The sequence below is a fragment of the Mercenaria mercenaria genome, chromosome 16, assembly GCF_021730395.1.
Source record: "Mercenaria mercenaria strain notata chromosome 16, MADL_Memer_1, whole genome shotgun sequence".
NCBI classification, from domain to species: domain Eukaryota; kingdom Metazoa; phylum Mollusca; class Bivalvia; order Venerida; family Veneridae; genus Mercenaria; species Mercenaria mercenaria.
The window spans coordinates 65,876,182-65,901,097 of NC_069376.1; the positions used below are offsets into that span (position 1 = coordinate 65,876,182).

A 24,916-nucleotide genomic window follows, 5' to 3' on the forward strand; every position below is an offset into this window, starting at 1 on the left:
GTACATACAGTCTGCATATGCAATCTTGTGCATGCCTAATCTACCAAACCCTTACACACAATTTAATGAAACTTCACACAAGTGATCAGTACCAAACCTAGTTGTGCATGGTGCATGTTACATTCTTTTAGATAAATATTCTGCATAGTTATGGGACTTTGTTTTTTGTTACTATACTGTATACATACAGTCTATATACATGCAGTCCACATAATTATGCAATCTTGTGTGCGTCAAATTGCAATGTACTGTGTCAGTGCATGCGGGCGGTACATTCATCACCTTTAGTGATAGCTCTAGTTTTTCAAAATTATGCCCCTTTTGCGACATAGTTGTTTTTGGTTAAGCTTTTGTATGTAAGCTGGTATCTCAGTATCCACTAATGGGAATGGATTGAAACTTCACACACTTGTTCACTGTCATGATATGACATGCATTGCAAGGGTTCAATAACTCTACTTTGCATTTTTACAAAATTATGCCCCTTTTTCAACTTAGCAGTTTTTGGTTAAATTCTTATATGTAAGCTGGTATCTCAGTACCCACTAATGGGAATGGATTGAAACTTCACACACTTGTTCACTGTCATGAGCTGATGAGCACTGTGCAGGTTCCATAACACTGGTTTGCATTTTTACAAAATTATGTCCCTTTTTCGACTTTTGTATTCATTCAATTGACAAGGCTGTTGAATAGTCGAGCGTTGCTGCCCTCTGACAGCTCTTGTTGCTTTTGCAGCCATATAGAGACTTCATTTATGATTTGTTTTGATACAAACTTGCAAAATATCTTCAACAACAATAAATCTTGGGTTCCATGATGAATCTGTCAAATCCAATCATAGGTTCTGGAGTTATTTTATATCTGATTACCTCCCCTGATTTTAATCAAAATGGATTTATATCAGCAAGTACTTATAGGACTGATTTGAAATGTCATTATTGTCATTAACTCGGGCAATCAAGGTAGATAACTATGGACTGATTTTATGTCAAATTACCTCCCTTTATTTCAAATTAAAACGGGTATATCTCCGTAACTTATGAAGATACTGATCTGAAATTTCATTCCATCAGAATCTGATGGACTTGGACAATCAGTGAAGATACATATTAGAATTTATGACAAATTACCTCCCTTTATTTTTTATGTAAATGAATATACCTAGCAGCTTCTAATGAGATTGGTTTGAAATTTTACTTATGTCTTCCATGGTAAGAAATTTCTACTTTTACTTACTCTTCTAAAATATTGTTGTAAAGGCTTGTACTCTGTATCTTCTACATTAATATGCCAATGCATGATTACCTCCCCAGATTTTAATAAAATGGATTTATCGCAATAAATATTTATAGAACTCATTTGAAATTTCATTATTGTCATTAGAGACAATCAAGGTAGATAACTATGGACTGATTTTATGTCAAATTACCTCCCTTTGTTTCAAATTAAAATGGGTGTATCTCAGTAACCAATGAATATACTGATTTGAAATGTCATTTAAGCCATCAGATGGGCTCGTACAATCAGGGTAGATACCGTTTGACTGAATTTATGATAAATTACCTCCCTTTATTTTATGTAAATGAATATACCTCAGCAGCATCTAATGAGATTGGTTTTAAATGTTATTTTAACCTTCCAGGGTAAGGAATAGTCATGCTAGTACAAAAATGCAGCATTTGAGCCTAGGACCCTCAAACTTGATATGGAGATTGGCCCTGACTAGTATGTGACCCATAGGTCAAAAGTGACCGTTACAAGAAAATATTTATCCTGATGATATTTAATGTGTATGCCTATGTGATCTATGTCAAGACTTGATCTTATCATTAAGAGCAATGGTACTCAGGTGAGCGATATAGGGCCATCATGGCCCTCTTGTTGTATGAAACTGCTGACCCGATTTTAAAATAATTTTGCACAAATGGTTCTTGTGTGACCTTCTACGAAGACTGTTCAAATTATTCCGATTCGTCAAAAAACATGGCTGCCAGGGGCGTGGTCACTTTTCTTCTCTGAATCAATAATAGCTAGAGCCTTGATATTTGGCGTGTGATATCAGATTTGTAATGTCTACCATAATTGTTCAAATTATTGCCCTAGGTTCAAAAGTGTGTGTGACATTTATATAATATAGGCTAATATAGAAGAAACCTAACTCTTATACAAACACACTTGAAGCCTTGTACACAGGTGAGCAAAAACAAACAACCACTATTCTCTTCAGAATGATAACTGGGAGCGCTAATGCAAATTGCATATTGAAACTATGTTGCCACACGTAACCTCGCACTTATTAACCTTTACCCTGCTAAATTTCTAAAACTGACTCGTCCACCATTGAATTTGGGCAGAACCACTTATTATCCAAAGGGGTGTTCACTAAAAATTTACTGACTGAATAGCGAACAGTGCAGACCATGATCAGCCTGCATGGATGCGCAGGCTGATATTGGTCTGCACTGGTCGCAAAGGCTATATCAATTGCCGCCTGCAGGCTAAAAGAAATGTCAAGACTGGACCGGCACATGTGAATGAAGGGCAAGCCATTCAAAGTCACGTTGTGTGTCTCACGCAAATGTGAACACTTAAAGGTAACAAGCCCGTTCTGACAATCCTTGTTTCACGTGATTTCCTTGTTCTTTTGTCGTTATCAAAAAGAAATTTTTTGTTACAACAGTTCTAAGAACCCTGAAATTGTCGTGGCACAGAAATTGTTAAGCGTTATTACGAGACCACTACCTTGACCTTTAGCCTGCTAAATTTCTAAAATGGACTGATCCATCACTCAATTTGGGCAGTACCATTTATTATTTGAAGGGGTGGTCACTGAAAATTTACTGACTGAATAGCGAACAGTGCAGACCATGATTAGCCTGCACGGATGTGCAGGCTAATCTTGGTCTGCACTGGTCGCAAAGGCAGAAATAACTCGCCGCCAGCAAGCTAAAGGTTAAACAGAAGAGAGTAACACGAGATGCGGGGTTGAGGGAAGTACTACCACTGATATACTGGACATTACATAAATAATAAGAAATGGACAAAAAACAAATATAGATCGCTTTTGGAACGGTCAGTGACATTTGTAAAGGAAACGCGTTTGGAGTATGCCAATCTTGCACTTGCCGTATTTTCAAGAAGTAATTCCCTGCAGAGCTGAGAAAAGCTCTTCACGTTTGTGTAAATACTAGAAAACGGTCAGTTTAAGGTATCGGTATACTAGTGAAATTAACAACCTAACTGAAGAGACTAACGTTTAAGGACATGAGTAATCAAATTGCAAGATAAAATTCCACTTCAACCGTCCATTTTGTAGGATTTAGGGAAAAACGCTTCACGCTAGAGCGTAGCGATTAACTGTAGAGGGTAAATCACCAAACGCGCTATGCTTTACTTTTATTGCATAGTACTTTTGATAAATTTTGTAACAATTTTACAAATATTTTATTAAAATAAACATTATGTTTAATAAGACTTCAAACTTCAGAATGGTGTGGGTTCAGGGGCGAATCGAGATTGAAGCATTTGTTCTCCTTAATACTTGACATATACATTATTTCTTGGGGCATTCAGCCTTAAACACTTTTTATGCCCCCCCACCCCCCTCAAGGAGGGGTATATTGTTTTGCAGATGTCGGTCGGTCTGTCAGTCCGTAATCGCGTAATCGGTTTCTGGATGATAGCTCAAGAACGCTTGGGTCTAGGATCATGAAAGTTGATAGGGAGGTTGGTCAAGACCAGAGATAAGCCCTATTGATTTTGAGATCAGTACGTCAAAGGTCAAGGTCACAGTGACCCCGAACAATTAAACCGTTTCTGGACGATTACTTGAGAAGGCTTGGGCGTAGGATCACGAAAGTTGGTAGGGAGGTTGATAATGACCACCAGATAATCCCTATTGATTTTGAGGTCAGTAGGTCAAAAGTCAAGGCCACAGTGACCTGGAACAATTAAATGGTTTCCGGACAATAACTTGAGAACACTTGAACTTAGGATCATAAAACTTGATAGGGAGGTTGATCATGACCAGTAGATGACTCTTATTGATTTTGAGATCACTAGGTCAAAGGTCAAGGTCACAGTGTCCTGGAACAGTTAAACTGTTTCCGGAAGATAATTTTAGAACACTTGGGCCTAGGATCACGAAACTTGATAGGAAGGTTGATCATGACCAGTAGATGACCCCTATTGATTTTAGTGCTCACTTGGTCAAAGGTCAAGGTCACAAGGTCGTAATTGGTTAAATCCATTTCTGATTATTATCTTGAGAACTATTTAACATTGAGCCTTCATATTTTATTGGATGTTTAGTCTCCTAATAATTTCCGGGTCATGAGGTCAAAGGTCAAGGTCAATAAGGGTCAAATCCATTAAAGCAATATCTGAAGATCTGTTTGGCCTACATACTTCAAATTTCATAGGTTGATTGGTCTCCTTTAGTAGATTACCTTTATCAATTTCGGGTCACTGGGTCAAATGTCAAGGTCACATAGCATCAAATCCGTTATAGATCAATATAAGCAAAACTGATTTACCCAGTCTCCTTAAGAAGATGACCCTTCATAATTTCTGGGTAACGGAGTCAAAGGTCAAGATCACTTGGGTGAAATCCTTTTGGTCTGTTTGACCTATGTACTTCAGATTTTAAAGGATGGTTTGTCTCCTTTAGTAGATGACCCCTATCACCCTTGAACCTCGGTCAAAGGTCAAGGTTATTTAATATCTAAGGCTTTCAGTGGGGCAAATGTGTTTTTCAAACATCTCTTGGTCATGTTGGATATCAGTTACATGCGGATAATATGTTAGTGCTGGTAAAAAATCCAAGGACACTCGTTCCCTCATGTATTTTGGTAACTGAATTTCTGTTAAAACGGCTTAAAACTTCCTTTTAGTCTAAACATTATACGGATAAGCCAAACAATCGGCATGTTACCAAAAATACAGACTTAAAAATTTCTTACAGTTGGCAGGATGAAAGCGAGGATCCCTTAGTTCGAGATACTTTTCTTCACGGTTAACTCGTATTGAAAACTCACTAACTTTCGTTTCATTGTTTCTTTTCACAAGAAATCAAAATATGTAACAATTAATACAACTAGTATGCGAAATAAAAATGAAATTTATTATACAACAATACATATTTATACAATAAACTAGTAACATATATTAAAGTGTATGCATGATGAGGAATATACAGTTTTCTACCTAAAGGAGAAAAAAACCATATAAATAGGAACCAAATTGCCGACTTTCCATTTTTGTTTCTTAATAACAGTTGTTGGAAATAGTTGAGCTCCGGCCTCAGATTATCACAGATTTAAACTGATTGATTTCTCCCCTTTTTCGTGGCGTCAGTGAGCTTTTGTCTCTGTATCCAGCATTTTAATTGGTTGAGCACTCGCATTTGATTGTAGTCGGATATTAAACGGTTAACTTCAGGTGTCAGTCTTCCTAGCACTTTTATGGATTTGCTTATTTTTTTTTGAGTTAATGATTAGTATGAAATGCTTAGCACTTAATGATGTATACATAATTTAGATAAAGTCTACTTATTAGACTTTTGTAAGTAACAGCTCTCTCTCCACGGGATACATTCCATTCAGAAGACAATAATACTTTAAAACATTTAAACAGTCGACAGAATGTGCTCTTGTCGTTCAGATTTCAGGATGACATATACACACATGATCAGTCGTGGAAAATCGATTTCTCGAAGTCCTACGCGTCAGTATCTTTCTCATTTTGACCGCATCAGCCCATTTCACATTTACATTTGGTGTAATTGCAGCCATTAAGACGAGCTGTTACAAGAAAATAAATTCGTTTCAGGTGGTGTGTGTTTTAAGCGCCATCTTACCTTTCCGTTGAGACTGTTTTAGTCGTTCATATTTGTATCTGTTCATTGCTTCTACTGCATCACATTTGTAACCGTTCATAGCCGCTATACATATATATCCCATTTTTATCTGTTCACAGCGGCTACATATATCTCATTCTTATATGTTCATAGCGGTTGTACAGATCCAACCAGTAACAGTTCATAGCATCTACATGTATCCAAATCTTACCTTTACATAGCGTTTACATATATCCCATTTGTACCGTTCATAACGACTATAATATCACATTTAACCAGTTCATAGCGTCTACATGTATTTCATTTGTACCCGTTCATAACGACTATAATATCACATTTAACCAGTTCATAGCGTCTACATGTATTTCATTTGTACCCGTTCATAACGACTATAATATCACATTTAACCAGTTCATAGCGTCTACATGTATTTCATTTGTACCCGTTCATAACGACTATAATATCACATTTAACCAGTTCATAGCGTCTACATGTATTTCATTTGTACCCGTTCATAACGACTATAATATCACATTTAACCAGTTCATAGCGTCTACATTTATTTCATTTGTAACCGTTCATAACGATTACAAATATCCAACTTGTTCCCGTTCATCCCATTTTAGCAAAGCAACGACGTTTATTAGTTGAGCATGTGTATAGACTGTGATATCTTGCTTATTAATAAATGAATACTTATTATTGTATTAGCCGAAAAATACAGACTTGGCACTTTTTCTCTCAGTATCCCATGTGCTTGCAAAATTCTGAAATGAAAAAAAAAATACCTATAGGTCTACCAAATGTAAACTGGACTTTTCTTCGAGTGGATGTTTTGTATGCAGTCAACTGAATTTTTGTTGAACGAGTAAAACATTGGATATTTTAAAGTCATTTACACACTTGACTTGACAGACGGTCCGACTGACAACAAAAAAACTACATGTGGGAAACATGATTGACTCCATTGCATGGCTTTTCTTGGCCTCAAGTAAAACAATGATGAAGCAATACGGCTTTTCCTAACAAGGTTAACTACAAGAGAAGTACATTTCTTACTCAAGCCATTCACTTATAAATGAGCCGCACCATGTAAAAACCAACATAGTGCATCTGCGACTTGCATGGATCCAGACTAGCCTGCGTATCCGCGCAGTATGGTCAAGATCCATGTTGTTCGCTAACGATTTCTCTAATTACTATAGGCTTTGAAAGCGAACAGCATGGATCCTGACCAGACTGTGTGGATGCGCAGGCTGGTCTGGATCTATGCTGGTCGCAAATGCACTATGTTGGTTTTCTCATAGTGCGGCTCAAATATACTAGACTTATAGCATATGCATGTTGCTGGAAATTACCAAGTGGATAACTGTGTACTGGGCAAAACTGTTATTTTTTTACAAAGAACAATTATAGCATTTTATCCTGTCACTTGCAGTATTTTCGACCCGATATCAGGGTGCCGTATATCTTTCTTGATATACCGTCAGTTGATCATGTGACCAGTGATATACGGTCAGTTGATCATGTGACCTTATGATCGATATTGTTGTCATAAGAAATTTTGCAACGAAACCATCATCATTGTGTTGGAAATGTCCGAACTAAGAAAATGAGTGGTCAAATAATGAGTTTTTATTCAAAAACGAAGAAGTTATTGCGATTTTGCCAGTATTCACGTCATTATATAAGTGACGTCATTACGAATATGACGTCATTAAAGCGGTTGTCGCACACTTTTTTTTGTAAAATAAATTGCCAAATATCGGAAAATGAAGTAATGACAAGATAAATAGAATAATAGGTTAGTGCCTAAGATGGAGAAAGTTTATCTGGCTCGGCTCCGGACGTTATCAGGTTCGCCTTCGGCTCACCCGATAACCTCCTCCACCTCGCCAGATAAACTTTCTCATCTACGGCACTAACCTATTATTCTCTATTTATCCTGTCATTTGCAGTATTTTCGACCCGATATCAGGGTGCCGTATATCTTTCTTGATATACCGTCAGTTGATCATGTGACCAGTGATATACGGTCAGTTGATCATGTGACCTTATGATCGATATTGTTGTCATAAGAAATTTTGCAACGAAACCATCATCATTGTGTTGGAAATGTCCGAACTAAGAAAATGAGTGGTCAAATAATGAGTTTTTATTCAAAAACGAAGAAGTTACTGCGACTTTGCCGGTAATCACGTCATTATATAAGTGACGTCATTACGAATATGACGTCATTAAAGCGGTTGTCGCGCACTTACTTTTGTAAAATAAATTGCCAAATATCGGAAAATGAAGTAATGACAAGATAAATAGAATAATAGAAATCTAGGTTAGTGCCTAAGATGGTAAAAGTTTATCTGGCGAGGTGGAGGAGGTTATCGGGTGAGCCGAATTAGAATAGAATTGATTTAAGAAAATGTGAAAAAAAACAGGATTTCTATAATGTTATCGTAAATCACTGTTCGTACCTTGATAGTCTATTTTTCCGTCTCCATTCAGATCCGCTTCTTTGAGAAATTCGTCTGCTAGTTCTTCGGGCATTTTATCACCTAAAAAAAATAGCATCGGTTTAGTGAAGGTCCATGAATATCGTCTTCTTTCATAAACGGCTGCGTTAAGGTTAGAAGATATTTAATTAAAAGCCTTAGCTACCATTTTCTATGTAAAAATAACAATTTATAATATGTTTTTCAGCATTCTAGCCTTTCACTTCCTGCGAGACTACCCTTGTAAAGAAGGTCTGTCTTTAGGCAATTTCAAAATGTAGGTAGACATCAGCAAATACCTACTTTCAGTCGCATATTCTTAGAATATGGCTGCGGTGTGCAACTTATTTCGAAATATTTACGGGCGTATATTAATTAATGAATAAACGCAGCTGTGTCGTAAAAATTATGTTCAGTAAAATTTTCACTCAATACGGTTACCTAATATTCTAATCGTTCGACTTAACATGCCCAGAAAAAGTGCATGTGACATTATTGAAATGAAAGTCAATTTTACTCTACCGTCATTACAGACGGAAAAAACATGCATCCATTTATTTCCATTACCAGTTGATGACAGAAATAAACTGTTTGTCGCATTGTATGCTATTTCTATCGGATGGACGTCTATTTTTGGAATCTGAATGTCACAAATAGTTTGATCAAGAAAAAAAGATAAACTCATCATTCTTCCAATAATTTATCACGGTAATCACAAAGACGATACATTAAAGCGTTGCACATATAAGCCGCATCATGAGAAAACCAATATAGTGCATTTGCGACCAGCATGGATCCAGACCAGCTTGCAAATCCGCGCAGTCTGGTCAGGAACCATACTGTTCGCTAACGGTTTCTCTAATTGCAATAGGGGTTTGAAAGCGAACAGTATGGATCCTGACCAGACTGCGCGGACTGGATCTATGCTGGTCGCAAATGCACTATGTTGGTTTTCTCATTGCGCGGCTCATATATACATTATATAAAAAAAATAACAAGTACTAGTATGTGTATTAGTTTGTATTTATAAAAAAACATACGCCTACTCTACCGTCGGCAAATTCTCTTCTGAAGAATGTATTTATTCACATAAATCCCACTGTACAAAGTCATAAATTGAGTGTATCACGTGAAACAGACTAGGTCTTTAAACGATAAAAATACCATTCGTCAAATTCTGGACAAGATACAAGAACTAAGAAACTTATTTTTACGTTTATATAGTATAACAAAAACATTAGCTCATCATCTTTTTTCCGACCTTGGGAGGTCGTGCTGGCCATTGGTATTGAACATGACAAAAGTTACAATCTTATATTCCATTTATTTTCTGAAAGCCATTCTTTAAATGTCGCGACAAATAACTTGTTTCTCTAAAATCTTTTAGGCTTCGGTTATAAACATTTGAGCCGCACCATGAGAAAACCAACATAGTGGGTTTGCGACCAGTATGGATCCAGACCAGCCTGCGCATCTGCGCAGTCTGGTCAGGATCCATGCTTTTCGCTAACAGTTTCTCCAATTCCAATAGGCTTTAAAAGCGAACAGCATGGATCCTGACCAAACTGCGCGGATGCGCAGGCTGGTCTGGATCCATGCTGGTCGCAAACTGCCAATTCATGCAGTTTGACCGACATTTCAATTGATTTTTAAAATAAAGTATTAAATTGCGCGTGCGTTCAAAAAAGATACGGTTGCAATAAAAATAAACTACAATTCCTGTGATAAAAATACTTCAATGTAACCTTTTAGCGGGGCCTATTTGAAGTTACATAGAGACATTGATTAAACAATTACAGTTTATAACAGTGGTAACATTGGTGTGGAATCGATTGCCTGCAATTAGCCAATTTCAGGTAATTATTCTCTTATCTGTGTTTGTTCTGGAGAAAGATATGAACGAAATGTCAACATACAACAGGAAAGTGAATAAAATAGCTCCCTGTGGTGTGAAATAAACTTCCGGAAACATGTGGAGAAGTTTCACAATGAAATTCTAAAAACATATGGAGACGTTGTCGGGAGAAGAAGTTGTTTCACGATGAATTCCGAAAGCATATGGTGAAGCTGTCATGCAGAGAAACTGTTTCATAATAAATTTCCGAGAACATGCAGTGTTGTTTCACAATAAATTTCTGAGAACATGCAGTGTTATTTCACAATAAATTTCCGCGGAAACAAGTAGGGAAGTTGTTATGCGGAGAAGCTGTTTCATAATGGCTTTCATGAAACATACGGAGAAGTTGTTTCACAATGACTTTCATGAAACATGCGGAGAAGTTGTTTCACAATGACTTTCATGCAACATGCGGAGACGCTGTTTCAAAATAACTTTCATGAAAATTGCGGAGAAGCTGTTTCACAATGACTTTCATGAAACATGCGGAGAAGTTGTTTCACAATGACTTTCATGAAACATGCGGAGAAGCTGTTTCACAATGACTTTCATGAAAATTGCGGAGAAGCTGTTTCACAATGACTTTCATGAAACATGCGGAGAAGTTGTTTCACAATGACTTTCATGAAACATGCGGAGAAGTTGTTTCACAATGAATTTCTTGAAACATGTGGAGAAGATATCGTGTGGAGAAGTTGTTTCTGAATTCATTTCGAGAATGATGCAGATAAGTTATTTCACAAGGCATTTTCGATAATAATGAATGTTTTCTTTCGTAATTTCAAGAAACATGAAGAGAGGTTGTTTCAGACACAATAAATTTCCAGAAACATGTGAAAATGTTGTTTCACCATTAATTTCTGGAAGCATGTGGAAAAGTTGTTGCATGCATTACCGGAAATTTGTGGAAAGGTCAATTCACAATGTATTACCGGAAATTTGTGGAAAAGTCAATTCACAATTTGCATTCATGGAAACACGTAGAAAAGTAGCTTCACAATGAATTACTGGAAACATCATCAAACTTGGTATGCAACATTCTTGTAATGTTCTCGGTCAATTCTGTTCAGACGGTTTTGTTTGACCCCTTTTAGGGCCAAACGGAACAATTATAGCATCTGGTAGTTCGAGAGAAGTTCTTGAAAGCTATTTTCTGTTTTAGCTCTTGTGATCCTCAAAAGGAATAAACGAAACTTGCGAGATATCTGTACAGGGATGCTACTGACCAATTTTGGGTGAAGATCCATCAAATAGTTCATGAGAAAATGTTTATCTTTATTTTAAGCTGCAGTGGTCAATTAAAAGGAGTCAGCTTCCCCATTTGAATAAACTTGAGAGAAGACCTAACAATGTTTTAAACTTTTTAGCTCTAGCGGACCCTAAAAGGGGCCGAATGGTACTTAAGCTGTCACTAAAGATGAATATTACCACCAGACGATGCTCTGATAAAGGGAAAGTAAACCGTTATGATCATGACCTTTGACTTCCAATATGACACAGGCCTTGTATCCAGTGTCCTTCGCTGTGCACTCTGTGCGTTGTCTTGACGAGGTAAACGACGTGTGCTAGTTTAATTAAAAATCTTCCAAGCAGTGTAGACACACGAATGACGGAAGGACGAACAAGCGTGACTCTAACATAGCTCCCATATATGTACCTATGTAACAGACCAAGTTTGGTGTAATATTGGCGAGTGGTTTCAGAGGGAAAGAGGTTTACTGGTGCCGGACCATCTACATATACTAATAGCTCACCCTGAACCTTTCAGTTGGGAAATTCAACAAAAATGAAACAAAAGGTGACCTACCTATTTGTGTTAGCACTCGTTTTAATTCGTCTTTGGTTATGAATCCATCTCCGTCTTTGTCAAATATATTGAAGGCGTCTTGCATTTCATAACACACCTCGTCTGCTAGTGACTTTAATATGTCTTTTTCAATTATGTATTTTTTAAATTCATTATAGTCTATACTCCCATTATCTGCAAGTAAAAAGGAAATAGTAAGAAATCAATCTACAAGTTGCTCGTTATTTTGTTTTCGATAAATGTGAAAATGATTTAGTTTCAAAGAATTCTTTAAGTTTACATTAGCGTATTGTTTTAGATAACACAATGTTTTAGACCTGTAGTCACAAGTAGATGACGTTTTCTCCGTATAGGCTATATGTGATTTCGGTATTCTCCGGTTGTTATGGAAACCATTGCACGTATGAATTTCATTTACGACCAAAGAATACAGAAATAACAAACGAGAATACGATATTTCACGGAAATTGCCGAGTTCCATTACGAGTCCACTGTATCACAATTTTGTCATCTAAAAATGTTTACTAAATAGGTCCATTGAAAGAACAAAACAAAGTTTTGAAAGGCTCCAAAATATGTGGATACACAGTTTTCTAAGGAACGATAATCTAGTGGTCAAGGTGTCGGCCTCTCAACCCAGACGTTATGGGTTAGAGGCCCACTAGAGGCCGGTACTTATTTTCCAGGAAGTGATTCAAAGCAGCGTCGAGTTTGAGCAGCGTCGAGTTTGAGCTTTAGGGAAACCCGACAATACCGACGTAAAAACAACAGAACATAGTTTTTGTTTTCTCCAGTTCTATGGCAAATTTTCATGACTTAGCAAAAAGTAGGTTTTTAAGGGGTCAAATGCAAATGGACACTTAACTTGTATTCTTTATATCTATAACACGAACAATTCTACTTTCTGACTTCAGTGTATAACTATTATCCAAGCTTAAAACAAACAAAACCTACCTACCCTACCAACAAATGTTGGAGACGCTATCTTAAACAAACATTTTAAGTCTAATATATCAACAACAAACAGACTTTAAATGCTTACGATCTGAATCTATGGGAGCCAGAAGTTCTTCCATTTCTGCATCCGATTTTAAACTTCCGGTATACCGCAATAAAGTTGTTAATTCTGTCTTTGTTAAACGCCCGTCATGGTCAGTATCTAAAAGGTCGAATGTGTCCTGAATATCTGAAAACAGTGCAATAAAACTGTTTATAATCTGACTCAATGTCCTATTAAAATATTGTATTCCATCTGGTAAATGTGATAGTAACACTTAAGAATCTCTCTGTTATAAGTCAGCTAGTTTACTAAGAATTCTGGGGGTATGTCAAATATTTGACGATACGGTAAATCTGTTGACATTGTTATTTCTTCCCTTTATCAAGCCCGAGTTTGTAAAATCGTTCAACAAAATGTTGATGCTTTCTATCTGAAAGTACAACTGTACTGAAAACTTCATTTAAAATTGTTTGAAAAACACAAACAAAGGGGCTGCAATAATACATACCTTTCAGATGCTGATCCGTTATCTCCCCCATCTGTAACAAAACAAGGAACAGTCATTAAAAATCAACAAAATACAAATCTTTACTCAATATCAGTTTAGTACACATACATGTACTAAGATCTTGTTGTTTTTTTAACATACTCATGCAAATAAGTATAAGGTGAAAACTAGTTTTCTTGCACATGTCACTCCATGGGTGAGCAAAAAATGTGCAGCCAGGCAGGGACACGAACCCGGGGCGTAGGAATATCATTCCGATGTTCCACTGACTGAGCTATCCAGCCCCCTACACATCTCCTCGTTTTAATACTCAAGTCCTATACCATGACACATATCACTGCACATATAAGAAATGTAATGGGACAGAAGCTTTCAGGATTCAAGATATTTTCTTATCTAAATGATTGTGCATAAACATATCCTATGTTTAATAAAGGTTTTTCCACAGTTTACTGAAATATAATGACAGATTATGCCCGATTATTTCAGGCTTTAATAATCAAATATTATTAAATAGTTCTTCGATATCTGTCCATATAGGCCTATAGCTACTTCAAAACTGTATAATTTCCATCTGTCTGTCTGTCCGTTTTAATGTAACTCGCTCTAGTAAAAGGTAACTCCGAAATGAAAAAGGGAAATTTCCTTAGAATTTAACTAATTAACTCTAAATACAGGGTTTGTAGCGGTGTGCAAAAATTCTTTGCTTGGATATTTTAATGATACACAAAAATCATACGATAGAAAAGAAAATTAATAAAACATAACTAAAATAAAAAGTGACATAACTGAAAGTAGTACTATACAAATTATTTCCAATCATGAAAAAAAGCAAATAAATAATTCACCTTCGCTGCTTCTCTAAGTGTCTGGAGAGACATAGTTGCAATGTATCAAATTAATTCCACTTGACTTATGGCCACTTTAATGTAACTGAACCTAGCACGTTATTTCCATCAACTACCGGTTGAAGTTTAGCACCACAATTATCAGCAACTGCTACAATTACAGACTGACATGAAATTACCCAAGTGAAGTTGTCCGCAAACAGTGTCCAGATTGAGTGTGATTAAATATAGAACTTGACGATTGGTAACAAATCGATCCGGTCAATAATAAATGCAGAGATAAAGTGTCACAGCGGAATTCAGGAAGCTGAAATAATGTTACGGTGTCAAGCGTTGAAAACTCAACATCTTTTCCTCTATGCGTTACAAAAATTAGGTTCGTATGACCATACATGGTATGACTAGAATACACTACCATTCCATAAGAAAAAAAATACAAACTGAAGCGATTTCAAAAATCTCATGGTTCAAACTTGTGTACGGTTTACGTTATCTACTTAGTTTTATACTAGTGCCTCGGATTAAGTTCAGGTATAAATCTCAAGTAGGATTATCTCACCTCAAACAGATTTCCCATAAGTTATCAAAAACAAACAAATACATAATTCGACGTGTCCGAGATTTTATATAGATATTATACATAAGGAAAAATTGTCCTCTTATTTACAGTATAAATTGTCTAATAAATAATACCTTTAAAAGATCTGGTTAAAAAACGAACGCTTATGGTAGATGCCGCTTAGACGACCAAAATGAATAAATCAAAGCGCGAAAGCACAGAAAGATTGAAATCCGCATTTAATGTGCAATAACCACCCCGTTGTAACAGTTCAAGTCACTTCCATGAAACAGTATAAGCGTGATTTTATTAAAGAACAGAGACTTTGCTAGAAAGTTGTACACATTGATGCTGATATATACATGTATTATCGTAGAATTTAGTAGAATATTAAACAATAATTCATTGAAGTAAACAGTTGTTGTTGTTGTTGCTGTAGTATTGTGAGAACCCTGTTACACCAAATAAGTATTCGGTAAAATGTCTGCCATTTAGTTTCATTGAAATTAATTTGAAATAATAAAGGAATGAATTGAAAAAAATAGGCCTAAAACAGGTTTTTCATGGTAGAAAGTAGCCACATATCTGTTCCGGAAGCCAAACCCAACTTCCTTGAACCAACTTTAAGTGGAAAAATATGGTATAAAATCCTTATGTACCAGTAGACAAAAAGTATCTATTTAAGGTCTATCAATCATACAATTATACAAAAAAGGAACATATGATATTTCCATAGGTACCTTCAGATGCAGTAATATGTATCGGTAAGACATCTTATGAAAGAAACAGCTGAGTTACCCTACGATTTCGGCATGTCTAAATACTGGGCCAGAACAGTAAGATTTGGAGTTATTACCATGGCTCTGTATACGAGCACAAGACTAATGAAATGCACACAGTAACGTATGTACAAACAGGCAGTACACTACCAAAAGAACATGAACTAAGAGACCTGAATACCCAACATCTTATTAACCCTTAGCCTGCTGCAGGCGAATTTAACAGCCTTTGCAAACAGCTTGGAACCAGATCAGACGCCGATTAAATATTTCTTCCAATTTTGGAGAAAATTGAATGAACTTAACAATTTTAGCAGACGACATTTCCAGCAGACGACAATTTACCTAGCATGCTAAAGGTTAATAAACGGCGTCATAGACCCTCAAGAACTTGACTTTAACTGTTAACCGTTCTAGGAAGGAGGTAGCATAGCCATTTTTGACGAATGCAACAAAAGTATTATGGAAAAAGGCACCAGACGTCCTTTACTCGTATGAACTGATGACCGTATGATCAGACCTGGAAATTATTTGTGATTTCAAACATATTCAGCGATAGTTCCATTTAATTCTAGTCTATCCAGTAATGAAATTCAAGGTGAAAACCCGAAATTTTACATGACATAGGGGTCCTACCCTTTAACTCCAAAATTAATAGTGATGGCAGAGGGAAAAATATCTGGTTTGGGTACCAAGTCACAGGGGACGAGAAAATAATGAATGTGCTGACAAATGTGCAAAAACAGGCAGTTTAACAAGAAATGAATATGATGAAAATGAAAAATATCAGTTTACATTGCCCGCGCAACCCAACACCAGAAACATTCAAACATGTACTACTGAAGCCCCAGTTACATAACCTGTACTCTTAGACAATGAAGTCTCTCAATTATACCCAGTTTTTACAGACAAACAAGGACTCTGTTTTAGGCAAATGTCACACAAGTCAGAAAGACTAAATCTGTTTTTTGTGGAACGGCTTAGTTTGATACCATTTCAAGAAGGAATGACCTTGTAGTGACCAAACCAGTGAAAATCCTGGGGAGACATGTCATGTGCACGTTAGCACTGCGACATGCACATACCTCTGTGATATTAGGGCCTTCATATACTATAAAACGTATTACTCCGTTCAATACATGGAGGGCACAAACTCTTACAAATCTTAGCTGTCAATGCTGTGTACACCCTTACAATTATATTTTGTCAGCAATGTGATTTACTGTAAAAGCAGAAATTTTGGCGAGGGTTTAATTTTCGCTATAATCGCGAGGTCTTACATCTCGCGAAAATTAATCTTCGCATCGGGATAAAAGTTTCAACGCCTAGTATATCCATACTTTGTTAGAAGACTAACTTCTCTCAAAGTTGGCGAACAGTTTTGATTGTAAGAAAGCCCCAGCTTACATTACTGAAGTCTCAGCATTACTGGCGAAGTACAGAGACTAAGCATATAAGTAAACCTCATGATTGTTTAGCACTACAGATGATTGCATATATCAGCTGGGGTTTAAGGAGTCAAGGCAAAAATACTGAGTTGCAACTTTAACAGTTCTGCCGTTAAATACAGTTTGACAGCGAGTATAGGACGAAGGACGATTGAACACATTTTATTGTGAAAAACACAAAAGGTGTAGGAACAGCCGTGGGTCATGTGACCCATATCTTGAAAAATATAACTAGTAAAAACTGAGCGTACTTCTGCGTTCATGCGCAGATGGCTTCTTGAACAAAATGTTGACGTATTAGATATGTCTCTGGAGTTTACGGAAGGACTTGAATTTACCGAGTGTTCATTGTACGTCTTAAATGTATGCAAATAACATGCGCTCCTAAACAATTTTTATAACAAATATATTATTTTATAAATCCTGACTGAAAACATAAACAAAATAAAACGGCAACAACGGTTATACAAACAAAACGTTAATATTTATTCTTCATTTTACCTCGATATCCTTGTAATTATCACGAAAATAGTCTATCATAACGGAAGAGCGTCTCCTTCCCGCCCCACGGTTCTCGTAAACATTTGAAGCAGTGCAAGAACCCTTACGTCGACTCGACATTTTATTCTGAAAGCCTTTGTAGTCGTTTGAAGCCATTTTGATTTCTTCAAAAGTTTTTTTCTTATTACAGTTACTGTTTAATCACTGTCGGTGGTTTTAATATCCAGATATGTCAAGTTTTAAGGAATTACTAAACACTTTTCTCGCGCATACAGTTGTCACTGTGAATAATGTTCCGACAACAAGTGATAAATTTCAAATCAGTTTTTGCAAATCAATAACAGAAGTCATGATTGTCCTACATATTGGTCTTTCAAGTAAAGTAAGTCATTTTTCCGCACTGATTTTTAGTTTTCAATAACGACTCTGTTGCATTATGTATTAATTGACAGAATTGCTTTGTTGTGGTCCAGACTGTAAACACTGGGATGGGAAAACTTCAAAACAGAAGTATTAGTGCATTAATGGTGTATCAAACTGAATATTGTGAATGTATATAGTCCATTAAAATCAGTAGAAATTCCTATCTGATTTGTGTCTAAGTGTTTAGTATCCAAAGTTCACACTTCCACCGTTGTGGAGAGTAACTGGGACTTCGCGGTTACATTCTATCGGAGAAGATTAATTTCCTGATTGGTTTTAGTTATATCATTTATTTGTTTTAAGGTCCGTAATGACATTCGGCAATTTCCGTACGATAACGGTATTCTCCGTATGCGAGTTCGGCATTTTCCGGCTGGTTGCACGTGCAGGCTACATTAGCAGCCGCAGAACGCCGAAATATAGCACTAGGGCAACAGGTAGCTGAGCATAAATTACCGAAAGTCATTACGAGTGAATAACTGTATAGATCACTGTTTTTGTTTCCTATATTTACATTTACAACGTACTTTAATCTGTGAATAAACACCACCCGCTTTCGCCTCTACAAAAGATGGTCTATATATAGAGATTTGACAGTATGTTTATTACCAGACGATTGTATTTATTGTAACTGTTTCTGTCATGTTGTGTCTTAGCCTACATAAGCCAGTCAGCAGAGAATGTAAATTGTGTTGTTCTTGAACAAATGAATGTTGCTATATTAAATTTAATTGTAAAAAGAAGCCCTAGATACACACATATTTTATTTTTAGTAGCCTATTAAATTAACAGTGGATATTTTACATTTAAATATATCCGGAATATAGTATTTCAGTAAACAATGTACATGATATATCTTTAACCCAAACCATAACCTTTTAGAAATTTTCCCCTAGTAAATACCATTCCTTTTGTAATTCAAAAATGTTCTTTTGAAGAGCAGTAAATCTACAGAAATTTAAAGATATGAATCCGCAAAGTATCCATAACTATCAACGGTGTGGGCTTGAGTGGTTATTGAAATCTAATGAAATTTTAGCCAGTTCAACACACTGACGATATTCGCAAATACAAAGCTGCTACTGGTAATCGATTGCTCTTTGGCACAGATAGAGTACAGACCGGATTTTTTGTTTGCATTAAAGATTTTTTCCCGAACAATGAGAAACAGTTATCTGCTAATTGTGCTACTGTTTACATAAATGAATTAGATACACACACATTCTCCTAAATTTAAAGAGATGCAACTGATTTTTATTCCACTCAAAACAACTCAACTTTACTATCAAATGTATAAATTTGTATACTTTTAAACAGTTAGATAAGAAAAAAAAACAACAACAAATAATTTTATCGAACAAGCACTTACAACACAATTTGTTATCTGAAAGTACAGCATATCGCGAAATTATATGACAAGTCTAAGATCCAATCAATTGTTTACTTCCATAGAACCTAGCCTAACATTCGAGATCGCGAAAATTACTCATTTACGCCATCTAGGTTAGAATAAATAAATAAACAATAAATTAAATAAACGTCTCTATAAAAACCGAAATAATTAATGCACTATTCGACATTGAATCTATTTAATGATAATTTTTGTTTGGGTTTAGTGTCACAGCGAACAATGTAGCTCATACAGCGACTTTTCCAGCTTTTGATGGTAGAGGAAGACCCCCAGATGCCTCTCCGGGCACAATTTCAGACATTGGTGGTTACATGGATAGAACCACCGACCTTCCGTAGGCCAGCTGTGTGGCTTCTTGACATTAAGAATTCAACACTCTACACTCAAAGCGAGGCTCGAACCCTTATTGGTGAGGAGCAAGTGATTTGAAGACAGCAACCTTAAGCACTCGGCCACGGAGGCCACTCTTTAACGAGGAGTATTAATATATATATATATATATATATATATATATATATATATATATATATATATATATATATATATATATATATATATATATATTTTTTTTTTTTTTTATAAATAAGTGACTAAAGGGAAATGGTGTACAACTTGGAAACAGTAATATTAATAATCTTACATTTGGTAAAAATGCTAACTGTATATTTGATTTTTTAAATTTATTTCCCTTTTGTTAAGAAAACATAGAAGCATTTCGAAATATTTCATTTAAAAGATAAACGCTCACAGATGTTTTTTCTCATAAAATCTGAAATTTTGTCAAAATATGAAAAAAAAAATGATTTTTTCCTTCTTCATGTGACGTATCCCTTAATAAAGAAAGTTGCAAAGTGCTGTCGAACATTCTAAATGTTCGTCTTTTTTTTTAATAAAAAGTACACACTATCTGTATAGTAATGTTTTTTTACCACTTATGTTAATCTTTATATAAGATATATATGCGGTTTATATAAACAGTACGGTATTTATCAGGAAGTCGAAAATATTTGTTAGGTAGCTTTAAATGGCGGTACAGGTGGAATAGAATGATAACGTCTCGAGTATGGTAAATTGGTAACTTTTGAACTATTTAACTCATTACGGATCAAATGCTCTTGAAAAATATAAACACACGTAGACTTTCAGATAAGGTGTCAATTCGGGTTTTGTGAAATGTTTAATCATCCTTTTAGAATTGACTGAAATTGCAAATGTGACACATTGAAAAAACAAGTAAAATGACTTCTGTTAAGATTGCTGAAAAAGAATTTAAGCACAGTCATGTTTGCAAAAAATGTAGCTATCCACTTTGGAGTGTTTCGGCTAAAATCGCGCACTGTATAAAACAAAACATCCATAAATATTGTCTATTATAACACACTATTACTTCACAGAACATGTAGATTTAAGATATATCCCATTCACGTTTATACTTCACTGTATATCCATATCAATTGTTGAACAATATATCTCCCTTCAACAGAAAAAAAATCGTATCTTTGTAAGCAATCCTAATTCCAAAAGATAAAAAGTCCATTTGAATAGAAGTATCAGTAATATGCTATCATTAAGATATCCGTTTCACTTCATACTGCACAAATAAGGTTTTTTATTCATCCTGTACAATTAGAGGTATATCTCTTTCCTGATCAATTTTTCAAGCTGGATTTTTTTTCAAAGGTCTCCTTGACACAATTAATCTGATTATTTACTGCATAATAGAATCAATGACTGTTTCACTTATTTCCTGACCGCTTTATATAAGCCGTCTCAATAATAATATTGATACATTTTTTTGTATTAATAACGATAATGATAATAACAATAATAATGACGACGACGATAATAGTAATAATAATAATAATAAATGTGACATATCATTTTAAAGGTCATTAGGATAATGCTGGTCCTAAGCCAAATCTTATATTCCCATATTTTCAAAAATTTCTAATATTTTTGGGACTCACATGGTGACAACATTGTGAAAAATTGTCGTTTATTAATTTATTAGTTTATTCAAAGAATTATAAAAGACATTTTTATTTTTTTTTATAGCTCTTTGGTTTATTGTCTCTCCTGAAAATTATTATGTACTTTCTCTGCTCCATATTATATAATGCTTTCACTTGCTGTAGGCATTGTATTTATGCAATAAATCGAAATTGAATTGAACTGAATGTACGCACAGCTAATCAAAAAGGTATAGCACGCGCTAAAAGATATGAAAAATCTGTAATCCCCTGTTCATATATTAAAAATATTCGTGATAGTTATTATGAATAACCTTTACACTACATTAGTGTCACTTTATCCTAAATCTTTTCTAAAAAACTTTTTTCTATGGTATGCTTGTTTTATTCTTAGGTTTTCCACTTTTTATTTTAGAAATCTGACATTTATTAAATCAGTCAGTCAGTCAGTCCCTTTTGAGAAACCTTGAGAAGTCATAATTCGCACATACTTTATTACACAATGACTGGCTCGGGGGCAAATAGGTCATACTTCCAATTAACAGGCTCTGGTGTCATAAAAAGATACCTTTTACATTGTCAAGTATGTTTGCTAGTTTGTTTTTCTGTTCATTTTTCATCAGTGTGTGACAATATGTTTTTCAAGTGTTCATTACATAGCAAAATTAATTTTAACAAGTTAAATATGATTAATAATAATAATAATAATAAACGCATTTCACATCCATTTATATTAACTGAAAATGAAATTGTCAAGTTTGTAAGCACTTTTAAAATTTTTTTTTTTCCTGCTTTCTATTTTTTAAGATAATAGTAGTTTCAAGTACATGTATGTTATGCTCGCCTAATATACATGATTTTGTGTATTTATATTTGTTTTTATGTCTCAGTTTCTTTAATGTAAAATATAAAGAAGATAATATAGTGTTGATCATATTTTCATATACTATGCCAAAGAAGTATAAAACACTTTTTTATAGCTCTTTGACTATGCAAAATAAAAGAATAAATAACGTAGTGTCTTCTTTTTTCCGTTCCGTATTTTACATTATTGAAAAACAGAATTAAACCAAGTTGATGACTATATTTGCTGTTGTTGTTTTACCAGTACTTAAAATTGGTGTAAAATAAATCACCCTTCCCACTACGTTTTTACAGGAGATCTCTAATCTATAATCCTTGTTTTTTTATGATCGGCACCTCCCGTGATACGATAAGCGGAGATAGCCGAACCATAACGATCTAAAAAATATCCGATAGTGATCGATATTTAGCTAGACGGTCAAAGGGAGACAACAAGGTATAGCGTTGATCTCAATAAACAAGGAAAGATAACAGAATCGATTTTTGCCCAATTCTTCAGTATGCTCTCATTTTCCCTTATGCTGACTAATCGTCCGATATATCTGGACAGTAAAGTCTAGCTTTCAATAGTATGAAAACGGATGTCGTTTGCGGCTAAAATTTGGCCCTGAAGAAGCTTGCCCTTGTATATGCCTCAAACTTCGTAACATGTTTATATGCCCTATCTATGTGGATTACACTAACTTAACTTAACTCTGCTGCCTTGAAGATCATTCAAATCACTCTTGAATCAGCTTCCTAAAAACAGTACTGGTGCCATTTGATAGGATATAGCCGTGCCCCCAGGGTGGGCTGTAACCCACCACCTCCGGACTGGGCGGTCGACACCATAACTCCCATCTTATATAAAGTCTTGAGTAAACCGATAGCTTAGGTTACATTGGCATTCAGTTTGAACAGCGTTTGTTATCAATTATTGAAATTCTATTTGAAGACAAAACCCCACAATGAAGTCGTTATGGATCAAAGATGATAAATATTTTGGACAAGCAGGCATCAAATTTTACATGACTGATCTATTTCAGAAGAAGATCTTTAACAAGAGCTCCGCCAAGCGGGGCAATTTACGCCCGAAGGGTTACATAAGAGGATGGGAGCAAAATCTTGACTGTTGAAGCCCAAAGGACAGGAACAACAAAGGGAAGAAATTCCCAAAAAATATTCTAAGTCCACAAAAAATCATTACCAGGTACAGGTATGTCAAAATACACCTAAAAATTGGAGGTACCATCCATGTTGTACCACAGAAAAGTGGTCTCGGGTTTTCCCTACGGGCAATAATAAAAAAGTTTTTAAAAAAAGCTATTTATAAGCTATTTATAGTAACATAAAAGGGAAGTAATTCAAATTATTTTATTGTAAGTGAACAAAAAAGGGATCTGCCAAATGAAAACAAGAGCAACTGCAATGCAGAGCAATATACACAAAGCAAAGTCACATATGACCTTTGACCCCTAAGTGTGACCTTGACCTTGAAGCGAGTCATCCGACACATACGCTCTGCACGTCGTCTCGGTGTGGTGAACATTTGTGCCAAGTTTCTTTGAAATCCTTCAAGCAGTGCAAGGGTTACAGAGCGGACACGAAACAAACTGATATGACCTTTGACCCCTAAGTGTGACCTTGACCTTGAAGCGAGACATCCAAAACATGCGCTCTGCACGTCGTCTCAGTGTGGTGAACATTTGTGTCAAGTTTCTTTGAAATCTTTCAAGGGGTGCAAGAGTTACAGAGCGGACACGAAATTGCTAACGGACGGACGGAGGACGGACACCGGGGGTATAACATAATACGTCCCTTCGGGCGTATAAAAATTAACGGTCAGAAATAGATCAAAGGTCATCGTTACTCTGAACCTTACCTTAGAAATGTTTTCTTAACTCGTAAGACTCATAATATTATAACCAAATCATGTAAATGGACTGTGAATGTATGTGAATGGGTCATCTTTGTTTTGCGGCTTCTAGGTCAAAGGTCAATAACATTTTATAATTATAGTTTCACTAAAAAGGCTTTGGCTAAAGTAAGGCAACATGATACATATGAAAAAGTTTCTGTTTGTAAATGTATAGGCAATTTACAATTAGGCTATCACTTCACCAACAGCAGGTTGATGGCGTATGATACTGAAATTTGAAATAACCATTTGTAATCTTTATATAATTCACTTAATAAATTCACCAACCAGATTGTGTGATATAACCTTATGTACAGCTAATTGAGATAAAATTTTAAAACTTAGTTTTAAACTACATGAGCTACAGACAGCTCTAAGGCAGCTGAAGACGAAGTCTCCTGGACCAGAAGGAGTCATAAATAAAATGTTGACCCACTTAGGCACTACAGCAATTTGCAAACTCCTGGAAATTTACAACTACAGCTTGACACAAGTTAAAGCATAGCAAAAGTTCCTTCTAGGGCACATCTATATAAATATATAATGATCGATCATCTTGTAAAATTTTGGTTGTAATGTCTGTTTTAAATACAAAATGTATCTGGAACCCTAGGATAGGACGCAATGACAAGACCATTCTAGCTTATTGACATTC

At 35.5% G+C, this 24,916-nt stretch overlaps 1 protein-coding gene across 11 annotated transcripts in view; it reads right to left on the minus strand.

Moving 5' to 3' along the window:
* Positions 1–5,106: 5,106 nt before the first annotated feature.
* Positions 5,107–24,916, minus strand: part of LOC123540460 (uncharacterized) — a 33,410-nt gene continuing 13,600 nt past the window's right edge. For 3 of the 11 annotated variants that reach the window (XM_045325527.2, XM_045325530.2, XM_045325528.2), the window contains exons 2-6: positions 13,562–13,592; positions 13,096–13,239; positions 12,054–12,227; positions 8,332–8,412; positions 5,107–6,627 (exon numbers count right to left, since the gene is read on the minus strand). In XM_045325527.2, the coding sequence (XP_045181462.1) occupies positions 6,602–6,627; positions 8,332–8,412; positions 12,054–12,227; positions 13,096–13,239; positions 13,562–13,592 (456 nt within the window). In that variant the 3' untranslated portion in view covers positions 5,107–6,601. Of the gene's footprint in view, positions 6,628–8,331; positions 8,413–12,053; positions 12,228–13,095; positions 13,240–13,561; positions 13,593–14,409; positions 14,877–17,696; positions 19,408–19,488; positions 19,892–20,911; positions 21,106–24,916 lie in introns of those variants that run through there. The other 8 variants (XM_045325524.2, XM_045325519.2, XM_045325522.2 and 5 more) reach the window with 8 other exon arrangements.